This window comes from Netta rufina (genome assembly GCF_964035555.1).
Source record: "Netta rufina genome assembly, chromosome: 15".
Lineage (NCBI taxonomy): Eukaryota > Metazoa > Chordata > Aves > Anseriformes > Anatidae > Netta > Netta rufina.
Genome location: NC_140138.1, coordinates 8,703,855 through 8,726,599, shown reverse-complemented (window position 1 = coordinate 8,726,599; position 22,745 = coordinate 8,703,855). Strand labels below are relative to the sequence as shown.

Genomic DNA, 22,745 nt, shown 5'->3' with positions numbered 1-22,745 from the left:
TGAATATACAGGAGGGAGGGGAACTTTGTTTGTTTTTTTCCCCAAATCACATGAGAGTCAAAGCCAGGCAAAGTAAAAAATAAAAATAAAGTTGATGATAGATTACTGATTCCCATAACTTTTTTAGCTGAGGTATTTTTATGTTTTGAGATGGCAGAAGCAGACTTTATACATCAAAAAGATCAGGTTATCTATTTTTCTTTTTTTTAAATAAAATGTATAGATGTTAATTTTTCAGTGATACTAAGAGGAGTTTTGTGTAAATAAAATTTTAGGGTTGAGTTCTCCAAAATCCTTAAATTGTTAAATAAACAGTACAGTAAGTGTTTGGGGAAAAAGAGAGGAAGAGAACACGCAGTTCGCAAATGTTAGTGAAAGGACCCTGAGTTTTACAGACTCTACAAAGTTTTGCCTTAGTCATCATATGAACCAATTAGCATTATAGGTGTTGTGGTTTTGTTATTTTTTTTGATTTTTTTATAAGCAGCCAAGGCACTACTCTAATGTGAAAGTGCAGAGAACCATTATGGCTTTAAAGGAAGCTACATTTATCCATTTCAAGCCTTAGGAGTGAGCTCATCACCTTTGACTGGCAATGCTGCCAGCTCCCCATTTGCTTATTTATAAGTACCTCAGGACTGTTTCCAAAAGGAGAGGACTTATGTTTGCAAATTTATCTTAATCAAATCCATCTTTAAGTCTTTTGTTGCTTTGCATCAATTATTATTGACTACTGGGTCAAGCAAGCAAATTTATCTCTGTGTGCCCTCAATGTTTGCTGTGTTAACACCACTATCACTTCAACTACTTAGCTGAAGAGCCGTCTCTGTAAAAGCCCAACCGTCATGGGAATCTGCCTCAATACAAAGGCTCTTTCCTGACAATCTAGTGCAAATTACCGTTCTCTCTCTTAATTTCTCTATCTAAAAATACAGTAAAAAAAAATAGTCTGTAAGCTATTATTTACAAATCACCTTCATTTTGGAATGAGCTGAAAGTGCATCTGCGAAATTGCAAAAATTAACCTTTACAGAATGCTGGTAGGGTTGTTCAGGCCACAGAAATCCCTGAATTTTTAACTTTGGTTTTCCAGAGGTTAAATGATTCTCCATAACCTAGTGGGTCAAATTATTATCCATGTTTGGAATGCGAATTGTCTTTTCAAGGGCAAGGAAAATGCTCTACTGGAAAACACAGAAGCTACAACCTTCTATGCTATGCAAATCTTCCAGTGTAACCAAAGCCATTGCGTCTGCTTTCTATCTTCCTACCATAGATCATACAAAAGCTGCTTAGGTGTCATGGAGCTCCTTGGGAAAAGGACTTGTAATAGCTGAAATTAAAAATAGTTTTTGTTATGGTGGGAGAGGACAAAGGGAAGCTTGGTACTTGACCTTCCCAAGAACACAGCTCAGTATGCTCATGGTCTCCACAGCCATGAAAGCAGAGGTGTGCTTCATTGAGCTTTGAGGTAAAGATGTGTATTTGGTGTGTCTGAAATCAGAGCAAAAATTTGTTTAAGATAGAAATCTCAGAACTAGTTTCTTTGGGAAGTACAGCTTCTGTCCACTTCTCAAGATTCTGTGCTAGTATGGGAGCAGGAGTTGGTGTGTCTGCTCTCTTATGCAACGTGTTTCACCTAATTTTGTGATACCTTCACAGTAGAAATTTAGAGTTTTGGAACAATCTCTTGTTCTAAAGTCCAGTCATTATATGAGCAAATTAAATTGAAGTGTATTTCCCGTGGTATTTATTTGTACAATGAAGCTTTGAAACATGCCTGAAAATATGCTAGTCTAATCACATTATTAATGGTCTAGCATTTATCCTGACTACACAAAATATGAGAGCATCTTTCAAGATGTGGACATGTAGTGAGTCCTATGAATGCCAGACTGCCTTTACTTGCTCGAGTAAGAAGAGGAAGTGCAAATCCTGTACATTATGGATGCACTTGCAAAAAATCATTCCTTAGAAGTTTAGGCCAGGTCAGCCAGTATTTAGATTAAAGTAATTCAAAAACCTTGAGAGGCATGTTCAGATTTTAGATGAAACTTCCACCTAGATGAACACATACAAAAATATTTTCTCAAATAATTTAAATTCTGTATAGCTTAATTACAGTCTGTAATGAATTAACTGCCTTTATTCTTTCTACTGATATCAGAACATGAGAAAAAGATGTAAGGATTTAGAAGTTCAGCATTTTTAGTGAGTTAGAGCACTGTGAGTGTTCTTTTTTGGAGTTCGAACACTGTAAGACTGTTAGGCAGGGGAATTATGTTAAGAGAGGCTGTTCTTCGTCTGAGTGTGATATCAAAAGTGAAGGTGGCAAGGAGCCAGGGCAGTTTGGTGTGGATATCAGATCTGGAAAGCAGTTTGGAAGAACTTGACCCACAAGTTTATTAAAAAAAAAAAAAAACAAAAAAAACTTTAAAACCAAATTTTTGCTTTCCCCTAAAATCAGAGGAAAGTCTGTGTGTATACTCGACAGCATCAGTGTTGTTGCAGAGGTATTAGTTTCTGTCACGCATGGGGAAATTTTTTTCTAGGTTTTATCAACATGCCCCATGGAGTCAGTTACACTTTCCTTCCTGAGCACCCTTTCAAATCAAGCTGAATCTTGGTGTCAGTTGATCAGCTTTCCGGAGGAGTGATTACCATTTGGTGATTATGTTTAGGAAGAGAAAACCAAAAATATTTGTTCACGCTCTAAGAGACACCCTTTCAGTAGCAGCTGGAGTCCAAACTGATCTAGAATCGACCTCTCTGCCTCACGTACTTCACTTAACCTGGATCCAGCATCAAGCACAAAGCTTAGCGTTAAGCAGTTCCTGACTACTCTGCCTGGTCAGACTACTCCTGTGGTTAACTGTTCTAGTTTGGGTGCAGGCTGTCCCTCCTATTGCAAAAGTACATCTTCACATACTGCTATTACATTTCCTAGTTCTAATTATGTCAACTTAGAGAAATATGGTTGATAAATTTGATAAAATAATTTTTAAACAAAAATGCTTACCTGACCATTATTTAAGAAACTAACGCATCATCACACGGGCTTTTCTTTTTTTCCTCCGTTGTACTCAGTTTACACAGTGTTGACGTAGCTGAAAAACTCATTCCCTCTTGAGTCCCCTTTTTTTCTGAGTATAATACTGTGCGAATTCAGCACAGAGATATTTAAGAGCTTTATTAAGGCTTTATTTTTTTTTCTAGAAAAGCAATTAAAATAAATAAATTAGGAGGAGGAGTTAAATAAAGCTTATTTTGCTGTCACAAAAGCATCATCCACTGGAACTGCACAGCTTTCATTCTGATGCAATTTTTAAAAGGTTTAAAAACTACTGCAGCACTTGGGAAACTCCAAGCAGGCTATTTCATTACTATATTCTTATGCTGACTTTTAAATGAAGGATGGAGGCCAGGCCTATGCTTATCAGTTCCTACCCCACCTGGCTTGAAACTGCAACTGTTTCAGTCCCAGCAGTAATATTTTTTTAGTTTGCAGCTCAGTTTAATGTCACATCATATATCATCCTCCACCACTGCCTCTGCTAAACATACTACTCAGGCAGCGAGCCTGCGTGTGCACATGCAGTGGTTTGCACAGCAGCAGGAATAATTTCCACTCCTTTTTAAGCTACTATTAAAATGCATCTGGTTTTGTGAAACAGCTGCGTGGGTTTAGAAGGAGCTTCTTAGGATAACTTTGACGAATGCTGAAATGATCATACTTTTCAGGGGATCCCCTTGCATTTCAGTATTTTCTATTCATTATACTCCTATTTAAAAGCTAAGCTTGCAACACAGAAACTGCAAATAGAACAGGGCCAACTCTGCAGTGAGGAGCTTTCTGCTAACAAGGGTGAGTTTCTTGGATTGACATCCTGGATATCATTTCCCCTGGCTTCCTTCCAACACAGTCACATATGCCTCAGTCTGATAGGACCCTGCTGCCTTTCCAAACCTGTCAGGGCTTTGCCAGGTTGTGGGGCAGCCCCACGCCTCACAAGGCAGTGGACGCTGCCCCTCCACTTGAGCACAACTGCTGGAAACACAACTGGGTTAGCAAACTGAGTCTTCTCCAGCTGAGGCTTCTCATGATGTCCATAGCTGGTACTTCTGCAATGTAGTGGGGAAGGAGCACCGATGCACTTCCCCTCTCTCCTGTTTAATCAGTTTTGTTCACCACTGGCCAGTGCTAGAAGCAGGGTCTGTTGTTCCGTCACACCTGCAAGCACTGGGACTTCCACGAGTGACACCCGAGGTTTTCAGCTCAGCCTCCCCTCAGAGGTATTTTCCTAGGATGCCAAGGCCAATATGATTCTCATCCATCTTCCTCAGGAGGGCTTATTTTTCAGAGAAGACTGGATTGTTGATGTCAAGAGAAATTATTTCACCCAGGACTGTGCTCTGATCCTTTGGGTATACACCATATTTAGCCTGGTGCTGAGAGGGGGTTGTTTCGGTATTTTGTGTTTGGCACGTTGATGGGAATTCCTAGAGGATCCTAGCTTTCCCTTTTTGGGATGTCTCCATCCACAGGTCTCACTGCACAAGGCTGTTGGCTACTCGCAGCGGGAGGAGGGGGGACAGCTGGCGACTGAAGGTTTCGGGGGTGTGAGGGAGATTTGATGAGGACCAGATCCCTCCCTAGCCCTGGCAGGTCTGGCTCCACGCACCCTGTCCTCCTCTCCCCCCCGGCACGCAGTGCCTGCTGCCTGCTCTTTCCACTGCATCCCAGCGACTGCTCCCCCTCAGCTATTTATCACTTCTCTTCTTCCTTTTATGGACAGAGGGAGGTATTTCTTATATATGAAAAAGTATTTACAGTGCTTTCTTGGGAACTGAGCTGAGCACAGGCTGGCAAGACAAACTTTGGCAAATGTGCTGGGGAGCTGGGAAACATCCCTCTTTCTCCCCAGGGGCAAAGGAGGCTGACACCAGCCCCAAGCTCTGAATGTCACACAAACACCCAGAAACCCTGCTGTGTTAGGAATAACTCCCCTCCGCCAAGCAGCTCCTCAACTCAGGAACACATCTTAGTTCCAAGAAAAGGCACTGATGGTGGGTGGGAAACCTCCTGTGCCCCATGGAACCGGGATCTGCCCTTTGCACATGGGAGGGGGGCACAAGGGGCAAGGATGCTGCCTAGGCAGGAAGGAATTAAAAGGTCTGTCTGGCCAAAGAGTTGCACCCCCAGAAACAAGCAGAAGCTCCAAACTTGAGGGTTAGGGGTACCCCCAATGCCTTCTGGAAAGCCAGGGATGCCAGACCCAGCTTTGCTGAAGGGCAGCTGGGGACAGGGGCAGCAGCCCTGGGGTAGGCCCCGCTGGGAATGAGCTCCTTGGCTGAGGCTGGGTTTTTTAACCCAGGTACTGGGAGGATTTTCCAGCAGGACGTGGTTTACAGGGCCCCTCCCCACTGACAAGATTCTCCTCCTCTATATAGGGAGGTTGAGAAGGCGGCGAGGACTTGGACTGTCCCGGCTGGTGGCTGTACAGGTTCCTGACTCTCCAGTTCCCTCCCTGCCTTAATCGGACGCCTGTGAGTACTGGGGGGGGGGGGGGCAGCACATCCCTGCTGGGAATGGGGCTGGGGGCTCACCATGCTGGGATGGAGTAGGGCAGCAAGGATGGTGCTACTCTGCAAAGCCCTTCAGTGAGTGAACCTGCAGAGAGCATACAAATCAGAAATAGATCTACCAGACATGCTCAAATGGTTTATCCTGTATATTACTAATAGGGTTCTATTTAAAATGTGCAAGAGGCAGTGCATGTTGATGATCCAGCTTGGTCCTTAGTCACTTCTAAGACTGCTGTGGCTGAATTGAGCCTTGAAGGTGCTGGCTGGGGAGCAGTGGTCACGCTCTGAGCCAGCAGCGAGGCAGCCCGCAAGGTGCCACGCGCTGCCGGGCTGCAGCAGGTACGTGCTGCAAGGATGCATCATAGGGAGCATTCGGTATGGAAAAAACCTGCTAGCCTGAGCAGCTGATCTTCTTTAAGCATTTCTGCTTTTACAGTGCATTTCCTGAGCAGCTTAATGAAAGTAAACCAAATAATGTAATTAGCCTTCCAGTTTTCTGGTCTTTAAACAGGAAAAATACTTAAAAACTAGGAGAAGAAATGGAAACATTTTTACAAAAATACCTATTATATTTGTGCATTTTAATATGCTGGAAATAATTTTTAAGCGAATTAATCTGATTAATTCACTGACCTAGACTAATTTAAGTGATTTCAAATGCAACTTATGCCCTTTTAAAGGGAAAATACAGAAGCGAACTTCTAACTTGAACAAAATGTTGTGAGTAAAGTAAGACGACAGTAGATGGCAGTATAGAAAACAGCTTCAGTGTCATCCCAGAAGTTCACTGGCTACTCTCACGTACATATTTATATATGTGTATGCACACACACGTGGATATGTACGTGAGAGGTGTACATATATGCTTATAACGAAGACAAAAATTGAGATATTTTAAATACAAGGGAAATCAGAAGTTTCATCATTATTATATAACATATACATCTCAATGAAATATTTTCTGAAATACACTTGTTTAAAAGCAAGCCCACCTTCTCTTTCTATTAAAGTTTTGTCCTGGCAGGCAGCTTGCAAGAAGATGCTGTGCCCGGTCCCACTTTCCAAACCCCCAAGGCTCTCCGTTCCCATAAACAACTAACAGAGGCTAACAGGATGAAACCCCGGAGGGCAAAGCACTTAACTAAGAAGTCCCTTCAATTACTGCATGATACTCCTCTGACTGCATTCGCTTAGATGTAAACAATGATTTTTATTATCTCATTTGCAATTGACACACTAGTCCCTAAAAGGTATTTGTTTTGAATTTGTTATCATTACATTTTTGCGGAACAGCGAGTATTGAGGAGAACATGGCCATATATGGAAGCACGCATAGATGTACGCAGGGCATCCAGGCTCTTTATAACTCACTGAGAATTACTAGTTGCAAATCTCTTGGCTTTTCTTTCAAGTATGTTAATTTTAGAAGAAGCAAAGAGCAAAAGGTAGCTTTCCAACTTGTGCGTAGTCCAGCTAAAATATAGATTATTTATGAATTCTAATTGCAGAATCTGATTTACTTCATAGAATGACATTTGAGGCTATTCAAAATAGCTAGTATCTTCCAGAGGGAGGAATCTATCCCCACAGAATGCAGTTCAAGTCTTTTTTTTTTTTTTTTTTTATTTTCATTTTATAACATAATAATGTGGACCAATTTCTCTGGACGTATCAAGTGTCTTATCATAGTTCTGTATTGATTTGCATTAACAGAGATGAGCACACCTGATAGGAGGCCAAGTCACTTGCAGACAAGTTGATTAAAGTGCATAGAGAATGTATTAAAAACCAGCCCTGTGAAATTACTAAAAATGTTCTCTCTTAAAATACAGACTTTCCCTCTTCCCTGGCTGAACAGCATTAATAAAACAGTACTGACAACAACTTCATGTTCAGATCAAATTGTCTGTGATGACAGAAAGAATTTGAGGGGTGGTCCCAGTAGCCAGCAAGAAGAAGCAAGAGGCTATAAGGGATTTCTAACAGTGCTCGTAACAAAACTAACTGTGCTGGGGAGCCAGGTCCCAAAGAAAGGTCAAAAGATCAGGATTCATGCCTAGAATGTATTTATTTATTTATTCCCTTTCCCCACAATAATTCCTGAAAATAATTCACATGCTTGGTTATATGTTCCTCTGTTCTAATAACCCTTCCCTGCACAGCTGTGATAAGCTTTTATACTGACATTCACATCCTGCAGAGGAAGGGAGAAGTGTCCTTTATATTCTCATTAGGGCAAAAGCATTCCCTTTGAGCTCTGACCCAGGAGCCAATTCTGCTTGGCCAATAACCTTTTAATTAAAGTGCACTTCCTGGAGATATTTGTACTTCGTCCTTGGAATAATATACTCAGGAAAAACTAATTGTAAAGACGGCATTCAACTTCTGTTACTGACATTATAGGGGAAAGGACAGTGAAAATCAGCAGGATATATCTGCAGCAGGGCAGTAGAAAGTGGAATAGAAAATAACCTATGGAAGTATGCATGGCCCTGCATATGTGCACATTTGGAATTTAGGCAAGTATAGCAAATGCATCCAGCACTTGGCGTAATGTGTCATATTTCTGAGGCAAGAAACTTCATGTCAGTATTATTTTTGCCATTGCTTTTCTTCCTCCCTTCTTCAGGACAGCTCAGCTTTGAGTACAGAACAGGCTTTGCCCTTACTCAGATGATTTGGGCTAAGATTTACCTGAAGTAATGGATGAGAACTTCTAATCACAGCTTTCCACTGATATTAGCCTCCATTTCTCTTAGCCAGCCCTATGGATGAAACCCAGGGTCTGGCTAAGGGCTCAGTTTTGCCACCTCAGGGAATATTCCCAATGGACAGTCATGAGTCTTTCCCCTTGGACCACGTCTCCAGCATCAGCCATGTGCTGGAGTGCAGTGCAGCCTAGATCAGAGATGGTCCAGCAGGTTTACTTCTGATTTTGATTCAGAAACTTCAGCAGCCCATTAGCTAAATGCCCAGCACCTCTCTAGGACAAATCCAGTCAAGTCTTTGGGGCCCATCTTCTACCCCTTCTATCTAGAAACCCTTTATAACTGAATTTCCTTTGTTACTACAGCTGTACTCAGCTACTACTCAAATGCCATCCTCAGATTCCAGGTGATCATTCATGAAAACTTTTTAGAAAAATCCATGTTTTCTCCTCATTATGTTTCAGAGGAGTTACATGGCTCAGACTAGATAGATATTCCTTGTTTCTTGTAGAAGGTCTGTTCTTACCATGTTTAAACTGGTATCCACAGGATCGTATTGTACTATGAAAAAATATAGTGCTTAGATCTAGGAATAAAGACTCTTTTCCAAGCTTCTCGGTTTGTTCCACCTCTTAGGCACTACAACCTCACCTCATTTTCAAAAAGACCAAATTTAACCACTACAAGATGCAAAAATTTCTACTCACAGGAAGAAGTAGAACCTAACAGAATACAGGCAGACCAGCTCTCGGTATCATGCTGGGTCCTGCAGAGGATGATTGTAAAGCTTTGTGTTGGATATAGGATGTAACAAGAAACAGAACTCTCTTTTGGTCCCTGGGCAACAAAACAGCAAAGAACTGTTGGGTTGTCCCACTGGTGATGTGCTTTGTAGCAGGTTTCATCTTCAGTTGGGTTTTTAAGGTAAGCATTGATTTCCACCACCATCATTTTTGGGCAGCCTCAAAGTAGCAAGATTAGGCTCCGTGAAACCCAGCTCTGCAGTTCAGTCTAGGTTTTGGTGGCAGCAATACCAAATTCCAATCAGTTTGGATGCGCTGCCACTTGGCACTTAGCCAAAGGCAGCAGGCTCCAGCCTTTCAGGATGACTACATAGCTCTCTCTTCTGGCCCTACGGCAACCCAAAATCCTCCCACCCCTTCGCAGCAGTTCCTTATGTGCTGCTGTGGCATGGGGCAGAGAACATGCCTTGCCCACTGCTACTGCAGCAGGAGCAGAGAGGCCATGGCAGGCTCCTGCTGCTCCCCAAAGCCTGCTCTTGGAGCTGCAGCTCTGTCCAGCCAGCTTCACCCTGCAGCCGCCAGCTGGAAAGCTCTGCAGAAGAGAATACCATCTCCATTATTGGAACTGTGCGACTCTACCAGCCCTCTTGGCAAGGAGGGAACATTTTCTGCCTTAATCCACACAGAGGTCAAATAGTTTCCTCTTGGAGCTCTCTTCCAAGAATCCCCTGGGAGCCTGCAAAGGGCCACATCTTGCAGAGCTCCCTCACAGGGACTTGACAGCAGAGAACGCCGTGCATGGGCAAGTGGTGATGCACAGAACCAAGCTGTTAGGATCTGCCTTCCATTTACCCACCTCACCACCTACATCATGTGCCCATCAATGACCTGAGTAAAATTTCCTCTTGGAGTTTTTCTGACTAGGTGGCTCTAGAGAAATCATATTTAAAGGAAAGATGGATTTTTTTACATGAGAGCATTGTCAAGGGAGTTTAAAGAGTCAGGGCTTCTGATTTCCACGGGGATATCAGCTAACCCTCTCAGGCGCCTCTAAAATCCTAGTTTTGTTTTTAAGCTTTAGGTCACCTTCTGCATGATCCATGATTCTCTCTCAGACCTCCTCACACAGCCTGGCCTTGCAAAAAATATGAATCTGTGGAAAGGCTCTGGGGACAAATACTTGGAAATCACTCTCTGATACTCCCAGAGTACAGGGTGTCCATTTGTCCACATACACATACTTTACAAATATCATTCTGCTTATGGGTTGATTGCAGACATCTTTAGCATTTTCTTCAAAGTCCCTCAAGATTTGTGTTTGTCTGAATACTGTAAATATTAAATTCACTCTCAATAAGGAAATGAAACAGCCTCTGTCTCCTGGTGATGTTTTTCTCAGCCATACTCTTCCCCACTTTCCACAGCTGCCCTCTGCTCTGCTGCACAGCAGGTTTCCTGACTAGCACCATGCTTTTCCTGCCCTGTAGCAAACCACAAGACCTCTGTTTTCCCCTTTTCTCATTGAGGGCTGTGTGTCCCACATGTAGGAACACTCCAGTGTTATCAGCCCAGCTGCTGCAGCTGCATCATGACTTCCAATGGCCAGTGCAGGAAAGAAGCTGTCTCCTCCCTCCCAACACAGCACAAAGCAGCCAAAACCCTCCTGTTACTCTCACCTGCAGAGTGGATACATCCAGCAATTTTATCCAAGTCCAAATATCTAATAACTTGTATTTCTTTTCCCCGTCTCTCACATGGTGGACATTACTCCTTCAAAAATGATCAGCTCTCATCGTCTTGTGCTACAGAAAGAAAATAATTCTAAATTACTTCTTCTTCATGAGCACTACTGATAGCAATGGTTGGTTTTATTTTGGTTGGGTTTTGTTTTGTTTCCTCTGAGTTTGCTTTCAAACATTAAGTTTTTTACTTTGATTTTCTCTTAATCTTTTTCTTCTCCAAGTGAAATGATATTAGAGAGACTAGAAATAGTCCTTCACAGGAAAAGTTCATTTCTGTTCTTTCTGGAACACAGCCTGGGAACTATTCTTCTACTAATTATTTCATTATACTGATATTGTGGTACACACCCAACAGTATTTGGGCAATGATAAATTTTGAATATATCTGAATTCAATTAACTTAGTGAATATATATGAATTCAATTAGTTTAGTGATGGGCAAGAGATGAGGCTGCAGGGAACTGTTCAGATGGTAGCCTTGGTGCAATCCTGACAGTCTAATTACATAAATGCTAATTATGCCTTACTTTTCTCTCTGATCTTCAGTACCATACAAACAAAACAAAGATAATAAGCTCAGGAGTCCTCATTTGTTTTAGTGCTCTGAAGGTTTTGATTTCAGACATGGTAACAAAAGAGTGGGACTCATGTATCTAAGCACAGATTCTCTAAGGTATCTAATCTGGCACCCCAAAGTATCTGCATGGAAATGTAGGATATGACATAGGACCTACAGGGCTTTGGCACAGATTTGACAAATACCAAATTGCCTGGACCACCTCCATATTTACCTCCCTTTTAAAGCAGAATATTTTGCTTCCTCAACAGGTGACTACTGAGTCAAAATGGCTCAAAAACCTCTCAGCGATGATGAGAAATTCCTCTTTGTGGACAAAAACTTCATTAATAACCCACTTGCCCAGGCTGACTGGTCAGCGAAGAGATTGGTTTGGGTTCCATCAGAGAAACATGGATTTGAAGCAGCAAGTATCAAGGAAGAGAAAGGGGATGAGGTGACAGTTGAACTGACGGAAAATGGAAAGAAAGTGACACTGAGCAAAGATGACATCCAGAAGATGAACCCGCCAAAGTTCTCCAAAGTGGAGGACATGGCAGAGCTGACCTGCCTCAATGAAGCTTCAGTGCTGCACAATCTAAGGGAGAGATACTTCTCAGGTTTAATTTATGTAAGTAGAGACAAATGCACATATTTCTTATTGCATGCTACCACGTCCTGTCACAAACAAGGTAGATCCCAGCTGCTGTCAGGGATACAGTACTGGTGTAACATGGCCATGCAAGTACACCTGCCTCAGCAACAGGACCCCAAACCAAAAATGTATCTCATTGACTTTATTCCCCATTACTATTCTGCCTCTTTAATAATTGCTTCTTTATTCAACTAAATTAAAACACATGAAGGTTTCTTCCCCAGAGCTTGCTAGTTGTGAAATTATGATGTCAGCTTGGAGAGTACCTACTGATAGTTAAACACCACCTCAGTCCTCGTGCTCTGAAGATCAGTAGGGGCTTTTCAATGACTTGAATGGAAACCTCAGAAGTTTCCAGTTCATATGTTCCAGCAGTAACTTACAATTAGAACATGCAGAAAAGCCATGCCACATACTCTTTTCTCAGCCAAAACTCCCACTAAAAGATAGCTGAAAAGTTCTGGTTTGGTGAGTTCTTGAGTAAAACCTCATGTTTGAGTGAGTAATCCCACCAGAATCCAGTTGGGTACTCCTATCCTTCAATGCAATACTGAATGAAAGACACATCTGCCACAACATAGATTTTTTTCTCCTTGTTGGTCAACTTACAGATCAGACAAGCCTGGTCAAATTGTAATCTCCTCTCATTAATGGGATTTAGGGCCAAGATTCTTCTGTCTTCCAATCCAGACAAGTGTGTTAACACCAGCGTATTTTACTATTAACAACCCTGTAGCCCAGCTGTGCCAATAGTTACAAACTGCACAGTAAGAGAGCCCAGAAGTTTCCATGGAACTTAGCTGTTACCTTTGACTTTTGAATCCCTGTGCTACGTTGTAGAGAAAGTAATCAATAGTTTCAAATCTATGGAAATTTTACTTGCATGACAGACCACTGGTGAATGAAAGAAAACACAAAGCTTAAGTAACATGGTTTTGGAGGCAGGAGTAGAGCTCTCTTTAATATGAGGAATGCTAACTTGGAAGGTAGGAAATGAAGCAGAAAATAAGATAGTTATATATAGTACAACAATGAAACCATTTGTAATGCACAACTTAAAAGACCTAGAGCTCAAAATCTTTCCTGCAGGAATATACTAAAATGCACATCATCAAGATGCCTGAAAGAAGCTAGACTTTCCACACTTTCAGATCTGAGTTTATTGGATTCTATGTTTGCAGGTGAACAGAGGGAGCTCTATATTATTATTATATTAGAGCACAAGGCATTAATTACTAAAATGGAATTTGTAAATACTTTGTGCTGTTTCAAGATTTAAAAATAATTACTAGCTGTTTAGAGTGATAAAAGGTGGGGGATGGTATTTGTTTGTATTAAACAACACTGACTAGATATTTCCGGACTTGCAGTCAGTTCACTTTGTAGGGTTTCGTGGAGCTTCCACTTTCTGCATGAAGAGGGAGTTAATTTAATTGCACCATCCACTGTTTTAAAATTTGTTTTCATTGAGTCCAAACTTGAAGTGTACCTGAAATTAGTCTCTCTCTCCAGAGACCACATTTTAAGATGGTGGTTAATTAACAGTTACAAAGAAATTACTTTCACTCTATTACAAATTCTTAGTATTTTCAGGAAACCTAAAGCTGCTTTAAAAATGTTCAGCCTTACACAGAACTGCGCTGCTAGACACTGTTATATGTCATACCTTTTGAGTTTTTTTTTTTTTTAAAAAAAAGCCCTAAAACCAAATAGAAGTTTTGGCTTTGTTATCCATTTGCAAAACTAACTGTAAACCACCATTTCCTCCCTTTGCCAAGCACTGCCAATCTTGCTTGCCTTGGAGTCCCACACATACAAGGAAAACATGACCTTAATATTCTTCCCTTCAGAGCATCACTGATGCAAGCAAGGATTCCCCATTACACTACAGGAAAAAAAGCCAACCAAGATGGAAAAAATAAATAAATAAATTATATACTTGGGGAAAAAAAAATAAATAAATTATATACTCTTGCATTTAAACATTACTAAATAGAAAAGACTGAGTACAGTACTTCAGAGTGACCATAGACTGGAAGAACACTGGCCTTTTTCTTCATCAGAGTTGCTTAAAGAAAGGCAAACTCATGTTTCGCATTGTTTAAAACAAACACAATCTGCCTTGTCCATGCAGAAATTAGACTAAAAAGGATGGTATAAACATAAATAAAATAGAATCTTAGCTTCAATGGATTTGCATGAAGAATCAAGTTTCTTGTACCTGCATTCATAGGCACTACTCATTCAGTCTTTGCTCAACAGTGCAGAATAGTTTCTTGCCTACAGAAAATTATATACGTATGTTGGAGCCAGTGGCAGGATTCTTCTGCCCAAATTTAGACATTTACAACATAGATGTGTATTTGCATCAATCTCTCTTAAATACCAATCAGTGGTGGCTGTCCAAGAGACAGCACTCCTGTGCAGACACTATCCCTAAAATACTTCAAACCAGGTCCTGCCTTCAGATCCTCCAGGAGGGACATGATGGCATGCCCCCCTCCCAGGAAGGACCGTACCCCAGAAGAATAATCCAAAGCACAGAAACTTCAAATTCACCACTTTAAAGCCCATGCTTAGCCAACCGGTTTCCTTGCCTTCAAAATACTGCATACATTAATCTGTTTTCCCCAAATCTTTGCAAAGTAGATGCCTAGAACTATGAGTAGTGAAACCACAAAGTCTTGGTTAACTTCCCTCAGGTGAGAGAAGGTATCAGTCACAGGCCAGTCAGAAACGGGGATTCCTGAACTTTGTCAGCTCAGGCTATTTCCCTTTAGTAACCTGATTCTTGTGCCTCCAAATTAGCTCTTACAAGTGCAAATAAATAGCTATGCAGGGGCATTTGGACTCTGCATGATGAAAGTCAGGAAAATGTCTATAAATATCAGGGAAGTGAGGCCTAAGTGATTTTCTGAATCAGAAATTTACTCTCATTATTTTACTTACTTTGGAATTATTAGCTGAGCATATACAGTAAATCTATTACTACTGAATAAAAAAGGCATTATTATCCTTCCCTTTAGGGCCTTTTGGTTATTCTGATAGAAAGAGTATAGCCCTTTTCAACCATGTCATTCCTGCAGCAATGAAGTTAATTTCAACATGATTAGCACAGAGTTTCATCCTAAGCTTTGGTGTTAATGAAAAGCCAGCACAATAATGATTTACCTTCCATAGCAAAGTTTTTAGCTTGGGGATATCAAGAGCTGAAGGAGATCTTGAACTCCATTTTCTAGTTATCTCACTTGAGCAGATGGATATGAAATCACAACCTGTAAAAGGCATGAGAAGCCCTCATCAACAGCCAGAGCACACCAGATATTCTCCTGCCCAGCAAGGAGCACCCAACCTGCTCCTCACTGCTAGGAGCTGATGGATGCTCTTGCCCTGTTTGCTGAATACCATATAAAGTACTCAGGCTGTGCCGAGACTGTGTTGTGCCATTTCCTAATATGGTCAGGAAAGGGAAATCCCTGTGCCCGGATCCAAGCCTCCGAGATGGCATTTTACAGTCCTGCACTGCCCTGGTTCCTAATGGGGGAGCCAAGGTGGCTTGAGCCATCCTTTGACACAGCCCCAAGGTCAGGGCAAGGCAGCAGCTGGGCACCACGAAGCACTCACTCATGCAGTGGGGGAATACCAACAACTTATGCCTAAGTTATATAGAACACCTTTTTCACTATTTTTTTTTTCTTTTCCCAGGCTGGCATGGTTTTAAAATTAATAGCTGGCTTAAAGGCTGCAGCTATAATATCACTTTTTATTTTTATTATTAATATTTTTTGTGTTTATTTATTAAACCCTTGAAAATGACTTACTTTTGGTAACTGTTTGTGATGTGGGTCGTCATCTATTATAAGGCGCTATTACTTCTGTTCCCAGTTCAATAGCTGGAGCTTCCTGAAATAAAGAAAAATTTTAAAAAATTAACAGGATGAACAGCTGGATGAACAGCTATCAACTGGTAGCTATGTTGTTTACATAGCTTGCTTGTTTACATACATATCTTTATATGAATACCTTCAGTAAACCTTAAATATAAAACATTTTTCCTTGAATCTCTTACAGAAATAGTTACATAGTGAAAGCATAGGACAATTCTAATAAAACGTCTATTAGGAACTTGAGTAATTTTTTTCAAGGACTCACTTCAATCATCACTGCTATATGGTGGTCACATTATCTTTTTAAAAATGACTCTGTAACATCAAACCAAGTTTATTATTTAAGACTTAGAAAAGTTGACACCTGCCTGAGTAAAGAATAAATTCCAGTATGCAATGCACATATAAAAATATTATGAAACATTAGAGTTATGTCATCACAAATAAGGGTGATTCACTATGTACTGGAAATAACTAAAGTAAAAAGAAACCTGCAACATGAAATTAAAGCACGGTGTTTCTACAGGCAGCTAAATTCACATACTTTCTGACCATTTGCTTATTAGAAATAATTATTTGTGCACTTGGAAATTACATCCATACACATACATCCAAAAATTACTGCCTCATTTGTCACACTAAAAGTGATATACAAAAGAAAGTGTTATTTGCTAAAATGTTGTTATAGCTCAATGCAGCTGATGCCTGTGTTTCCCAAGATAGAGGTGGTATGCAATATTGATTCCCATTTTTATTTGATTTTTCTTACAGACTTATTCAGGTCTCTTCTGTGTCGTGATAAATCCATACAAACAGCTGCCCATTTATTCAGAGAAGATTATTGACATGTACAAGGGAAAGAAGAGGCACGAAATGCCACCCCACATCTATGCTATTGCGGACACAGCCTACAGGAGCATGCTGCAAGGTAGGCGATTTTAATGCTGCTGTTCTTAGAAATCACTATACCATAATGTGGGAGAAAACAGCTGAGAGTTCCACATGTGCTCCTGCAAGAAGTACAGACAGAAAAGGTCTGCTTCAGAGGGAGACACAGCCTTTCGAGAAGCTTCGGAGAAATTCTTTGGCAGGAACGGCAGTCCACAAACACTGTGACTCAAAAAGGAAAAACAATCCTTTTACCCATCTGTGTCGAGGCATGTGGGAAGGTTTCAAAGTCGAGCAAATAGTTTTGGCAAATACGGGCATGGAAAAAGCTCCCTTTCCACCAGTGCAGACTATTCCAAAGTTAGCTGCTAACGCTGCTGCATCTGTCGGCGTTGCTTCTCTCTCTCCTAGCAATCAAATTCAAATAACATTTCGGGGCTACTTTCATTACTGCCTGATGCTTTGGAGTCCTAAGTTTTCATGTGCTCTGTTTCCTAACAGAGAAGGAAAGGAGACTGCAAAGCGTACAAATGAAACCTTAGAAATTCACAGGGAATTTCCACAGTCAGTGTTGACAGGCCAAGGGGATTTTGTTCTAGGGAAAGATCACATAGGGACGAAAAAGCTACAGAGGTGAGCATACAGGCTACAACACCTACAGGCTTCAGGGACTTGACTGGTTGCCATCCTGCTGCAACCTTGGGTTCTCCACAGAACCAGGAGGATGCAGAATTCTTTCAGATTTAAATGTCCTCATTAGGGGCCTGATCCTGCAGGTGACTATGGCTTGGCAAGCTCAGCCCCAAGGTTTAGGGCTGCCTGATCTGGAGCTTAATGCTTTAAGGGTTTAAGGTTTATCAGTTTCAGGTCTGACTGGGGAAAAACAATAAACAGCACCTTTTCTCCTCCCAGCAGTCTTGAGTACTTATTTGTACTAACAGTAATGCTATCAAAATAGTCCAGATAACAAAAAACTTAACATTCCTGAAGATCATTTACTTAAATTTAATTTGAGCAGCTAAGTGTAACTTTGGTTCCTAACTTCAGGATCTTACATTTTCAGACATAAAAGTGCTTGAATTAATTCAACTCTGAATGCAGAGAACTAGGTATCCGCCTTACAATAGCAACCATTTTCTTCCTATTGTTTATGTGACATTTCTTTTCTGGAACTATGTCAGCTTATTTTATGAAGGCATCCCAGAAGACAGAATTACAGTGCAGCAAATGAGGATCAATAACATGCCAATACCAGACACACTGAAAACAGACTTCCTTCCTTTCTTAATGTAACAGCAGTTATTCATGAAGACAAGCACATGAAATGTTTAGGGCTAAGTGGGCAGGTGCAAGCTTTTAGAATAACGTGATGCAGTAAATCTCATTTCTGGTGGAGCCACAGCTAAAAGAAACTTACTTGGCATAAGCAGATCCCTGTAAGTTACAGTCACTTATTTGTCTTTTAGGTCATCTCTCAAGCTCAGTGCTCTGCATACAGCATTGCACAGGGCTCTGAACAGCCCCTGAAGTCAGAACAGTCTACTTTCCCCAAATCCTTTAAGCAGCAAGCCTCATGTGGAAGCTCTGCAAGAAGCTTAGCAGTATTCTCCCCATTCAGCAGTGCAGAACTCTGCTGTTTGTCCCCTAAAAATGTGACGGGAGAAAAAAACACCTAGGGAGGGCCTCAAACTACCTGCAGAAAAGAACATAATGCTATACCTACACCAAAAAATAAGAATTGTTTCACCATAGCAGTATGCACAATTTTTCTGCTTAAGATGAAAGCAGTATCAGTTCTCTGCCTGATCCCAGCAGCAAAAGGACCTCTTTCACTCTTCTCTCCTGTTCTTCGTAACATGCCCTGGTGAAGCCACCTGAGCTTCATTGTCCTTCACTGTGGCCATTATCTGCACCTAGAACAGCAGGGATTCAGCTGTGCCTGTCAGGCTGGCTGCTGGGAGGAGGAGGCAGCACAAGTGTATGCTTTTCCTTCATTCTCTTCACTTTTTTGGTGCTTGGAATAATGTCCCAGCCCCACCGACTCTTGGGGAAGCTTCACGCCTCAGGATTTATGTGTCCTTTTTGCAAGGAAAACTTCCTGACAGCAAAGAAGAGGGGGAGAACAAATAGGAAGGAAGGGAAAAAAAAAAAAAAAAAAAAAAGGAGGCGGGAACAGATCATAAGTTGAACATTTAAGAGGGAGCTCTTCTGCTGTCTCCCATCCCAACCAGGCACAGCTGGCACGGCAGCTGGGGAGCCTTCCCACAACAGCTTGCATCCCAAGCCCAGGACACCTACGCTTTTCTTGCTTATTTACTTGCACATGCCATTTTGGAGTCTCTCCAGCTCTGAGGAGGGCCCCAGCTGCTTTTAAAGCTGTGCTTTTGTTTGGAAAAACAGACTCATGTTTTGAGCATAAAACTAAACCAAACCTCAAAATAACTCTAGTTATTCAGCCAAATTGTATTCACACTGGAATAGTGAAAGTAGGCATCAATGTGATTGTGTGTGTGTGTGCACGCAATACATATAGGCACAGAATGCTCTGTAGGTCTCTGTAAGCATGTTTACAAACGGAGTATAAACAGAAATTCATACTCATAAACATGGATCAGGGCACTGAATGTTTTCCTTGTGAAATTTCAGTATTGCTCCTTATCTGGGAAACTTGCATAGTTTCTTCTTGACAAAGCAAAATATATCTTAGGTTCATGAGGCTGAAGAACTACGTTCTAGTACTCCTTGATCAGGGCTGCTTGGCCAAGAGCAGTCAGCTTGTTCAGATGCCCTAAGGAACTTCTGTCTCTCAGTGAACCAAGTCATAGTGTTTGCAGATTGTCCTGTTGCAGGTTCATCAGCTGAAAATTACAACCCTTCATATTCCCAGCCTCTCTATTGGCACAAATATCCAGCAAAAGGCATAAGCCAGGCACTCTGTGCCCCTCCTCTGCTTTTGAGACTTACTTGGTTAATGTGTTCTTTAGGGATGATGCTTAAGCCCTATCAAAGTTGTTCTGGTGACAACAGTCATGGTTAACAGGAATCAAATAATTGGACTTCCAAATATGCAGAAAAGCTGACTTCTCACAGGACATGGGAATTAATGGAGATGTTGGCTGGACAGAGATAAAATGGCCACATGCAGCAGGTTGTTATGAGCACTTTTCCAAATCACAGCCATGCTCTTCCATGCTCAAACTGGGGTGCTACATGTCTTGTTGAATCTGCAGGTTACCACATGTCACTAATGCAGTACAATTATGGCCCAAGCACAGTCTTTCTTTCATGCTCATTTCAAGGCAGAATAAGAAATTTTCTTTAATCTAAATATCCAGGAGAATATAATATTCCAGGAGAACATTTTGTGTGTGAATCTGGCCCCAGGAGCTACCTCACTGAACTAACTGCCTTTACAGACCAGCTAGCTTACTACTACTACACTTAGAGACTGTGATCATAAAAAAACACCCTATGCTTCTATACTCACCTCTCTCTCCTGTGTTATGGAGGCAGTAGCTTTCCAGGAGCGCAGCTGCTATACAACCCCCTCATTCCAACACTGTCAGCATTATTCTTCATGCAGTCATCACACCGAACTGTTCCAGGTTACCACCACCCCTTGCTTTTTGCTGGGATAGTTTTAAAGTGCACGCTAGCCTTGCTGCTGCATCATGCCTTCATGCAAGAGAGAGCAGTGCAGGGCAGGGAAGAGGAGCCAGAGGTGGGTGGACGAATGGTTTCCTGCACCACTGCCAGCGTCAGTGGTGGCTGAGTTCAGACACTGGTCCAGTAAGGATGAGTAACTCTGCTGCCTTCTGCCATCTCCCCTGCAGGTGGCAAACAGCAAATGAGCAGTAAACAGCAAAAATGCAAAAGGTCAGGTTATGTAGCAGTAATAATAGATATAAAATGTTAATGTGGAAGATTAGGTTTTTATTAAGTGTTCTGGCAGTAAATGATATAGAGAAGACATACTGAGGCTTCCTGCAACTCAAAGAAACTTATCTATTTTCTGCAAAGCCATTTTTATGCAATGACTTTGTAAGCAAGCTAGAGTAAAAGATGGAAAAACAAACAACCTGGTAGTTACTGGGAGGTATGGGAGGGGAGCACAGTTCCCAAGGTCCTAGAAAAGGAGGCTGCTGTGAAAAGCCAGCTGTTTACTGTGTCCTTAGCAGGACTGTACAGAAATGTCCCCTTTAGGCAGTGTGGTTATTAACAAATGTAAAGAAGCAGTAAGCGAGTGTTGGAGCATGGCTTCAGTCTGTTTTTCCCTTTTATGGTAAAGCTGCCAACTTGCTGCTTCATTGTGATAAACCATCTGATTTTGTTTGTGATTAAGCAGAACTAGCTGGTCTATTGAGAACAGAGGGGCATATGATTCTTACAAGCAGACTGGAGGTGTTTGCTGAAAAAGTGAAGCAGAATCCAGAAAAAAAAAAATTCAGTTGCAGGGTTAGGAAAGCTGGTGGTTTTTAGACTGTGAAGTATGTCTGTATACTGTTAGAGTTGAGGAGAAAACACAAAAATATCCAAAATGTCTAATATGGACATAGAGGGAGTATAGAAATACAGGATAGGATAGTCTTCCAGGTAGTATCAATCTTTCAAAAAAGAATTAACCAAAGAGATTTTGGAAGATAGCAAATATATTTTGATAGTTCGTAAACCCCAGAAATTATGTTTAAGCAGCTTTATTTTGTGAGTCATTTTCTCCTGATAAATCTACCCACATAAAGTTGCAGGCTCCCAAAACCAGCTACAATCCTTCCTACATAGAATAAAATATCCCAGAACAGAAATAGAAGCAATCAATCTGGAGAGTCCTGGAAAGTAAATGAGGCAGGTATTTGCAGATCATGACATAACAAATTAGGATCAGGTTTCCTGATATGTTCCATCCTTACCTTTGCAATTCGTTAAAACTTCTGAAGGCAATATAGCAATTTTGGGCATTCTCCCTCCATGAATGTGCATAGGTCAGTTGATTGGTGTGAGGTTTGATGCACAGCTCAGCAACATAGGGCTTAAAACTTCAGAATTTCATATGGCTGCCAAGTATACAAGATGTTTGAAAGGGCCAGTAACCAAGAAAGGAGCCTTTTCTCACTGCTCCCCCACAGAATTCTGCAAGAATGCCATGGGGCTGCTCACCTACAGGGAATGATCAAATCACACAGGTATGATCCCGGAAGCCATTTGGGATTACAAGAGGAAGCTGAAAACAAGCAAATAGTTTTCCTTTTCCCTCCAAGAATCCCAGTAGCCCTCAGGTTGCATATCTGATTTACACAGTGCTGCTTCACCAGAGGCATCCTTTCCTTCTTGGGCAGCAAGTAGACCTTGCCTCTGGCAGCACACCAAAGACTCACCCTTCTCTCCTTTTTCTTCTTATTCTGATTTGTTTCCACTACCTGAAAAAGGGCTGGGCTGTCTGAGTTTGAAGAAATTCAGTAACTCCTGCTTGGCTTGTATGGTCTGTTCACTGGCCCAGAGGGCACTTGGTGCAACTCCTGACCTTCCCATTCCTTTTTTCTTATATTTCATCCAAGCTGCCCACATACACGCACTTGTGCGAGCTCCTGTGGTGGGCCAGTTTATGAGACACCTTCAAGAGGGGTCTGTCACTTCCTAGGGATGAAAAGAGGGGCAGCAATGGGCAGTGAAGAGAAGTGAGAAAACACTTGGCTTGGAGGAAACTGATTTTTTCAAATGTTCCCTGAGCTCAGAATTTCCACTGGCAACTCTGTATCAAGGAGTCAATTTTGTTTTCTCTATGGTATTTATGAGTTTGTGATGTAATATCAATATATGCCCATGGTTTCTATTTACACAACAGTGTATTTTTAGCAAAATTCAACTGTGTTCTCACTTTTTTTTAACCTAAGAGAAAGCCTAGCTCGGTATCTTGCAGCAAAAAGTAAACATGGATCACAGTTCTTCTTCTTCAAAATGTGTACGTGGAAGAGTCCTGCAATGT

At 41.4% G+C, this 22,745-nt stretch overlaps 1 protein-coding gene across 2 annotated transcripts in view; it reads left to right on the top strand.

The window, feature by feature from the left end:
* The first annotated feature begins 5,504 nt into the window (after positions 1-5,504).
* The window catches only part of MYH11 (myosin heavy chain 11), a 60,154-nt gene continuing 42,913 nt past the window's right edge, over positions 5,505-22,745 (top strand). For both annotated transcript variants that reach the window (XM_084295846.1, XM_084295847.1), the window contains exons 1-3: positions 5,505-5,547; positions 11,608-11,966; positions 16,649-16,805. In XM_084295846.1, coding sequence (XP_084151972.1) covers positions 11,625-11,966; positions 16,649-16,805 — 499 coding nt within the window. In that variant the 5' untranslated portion in view covers positions 5,505-5,547; positions 11,608-11,624. The remainder of the gene's footprint in view (positions 5,548-11,607; positions 11,967-16,648; positions 16,806-22,745) is intronic.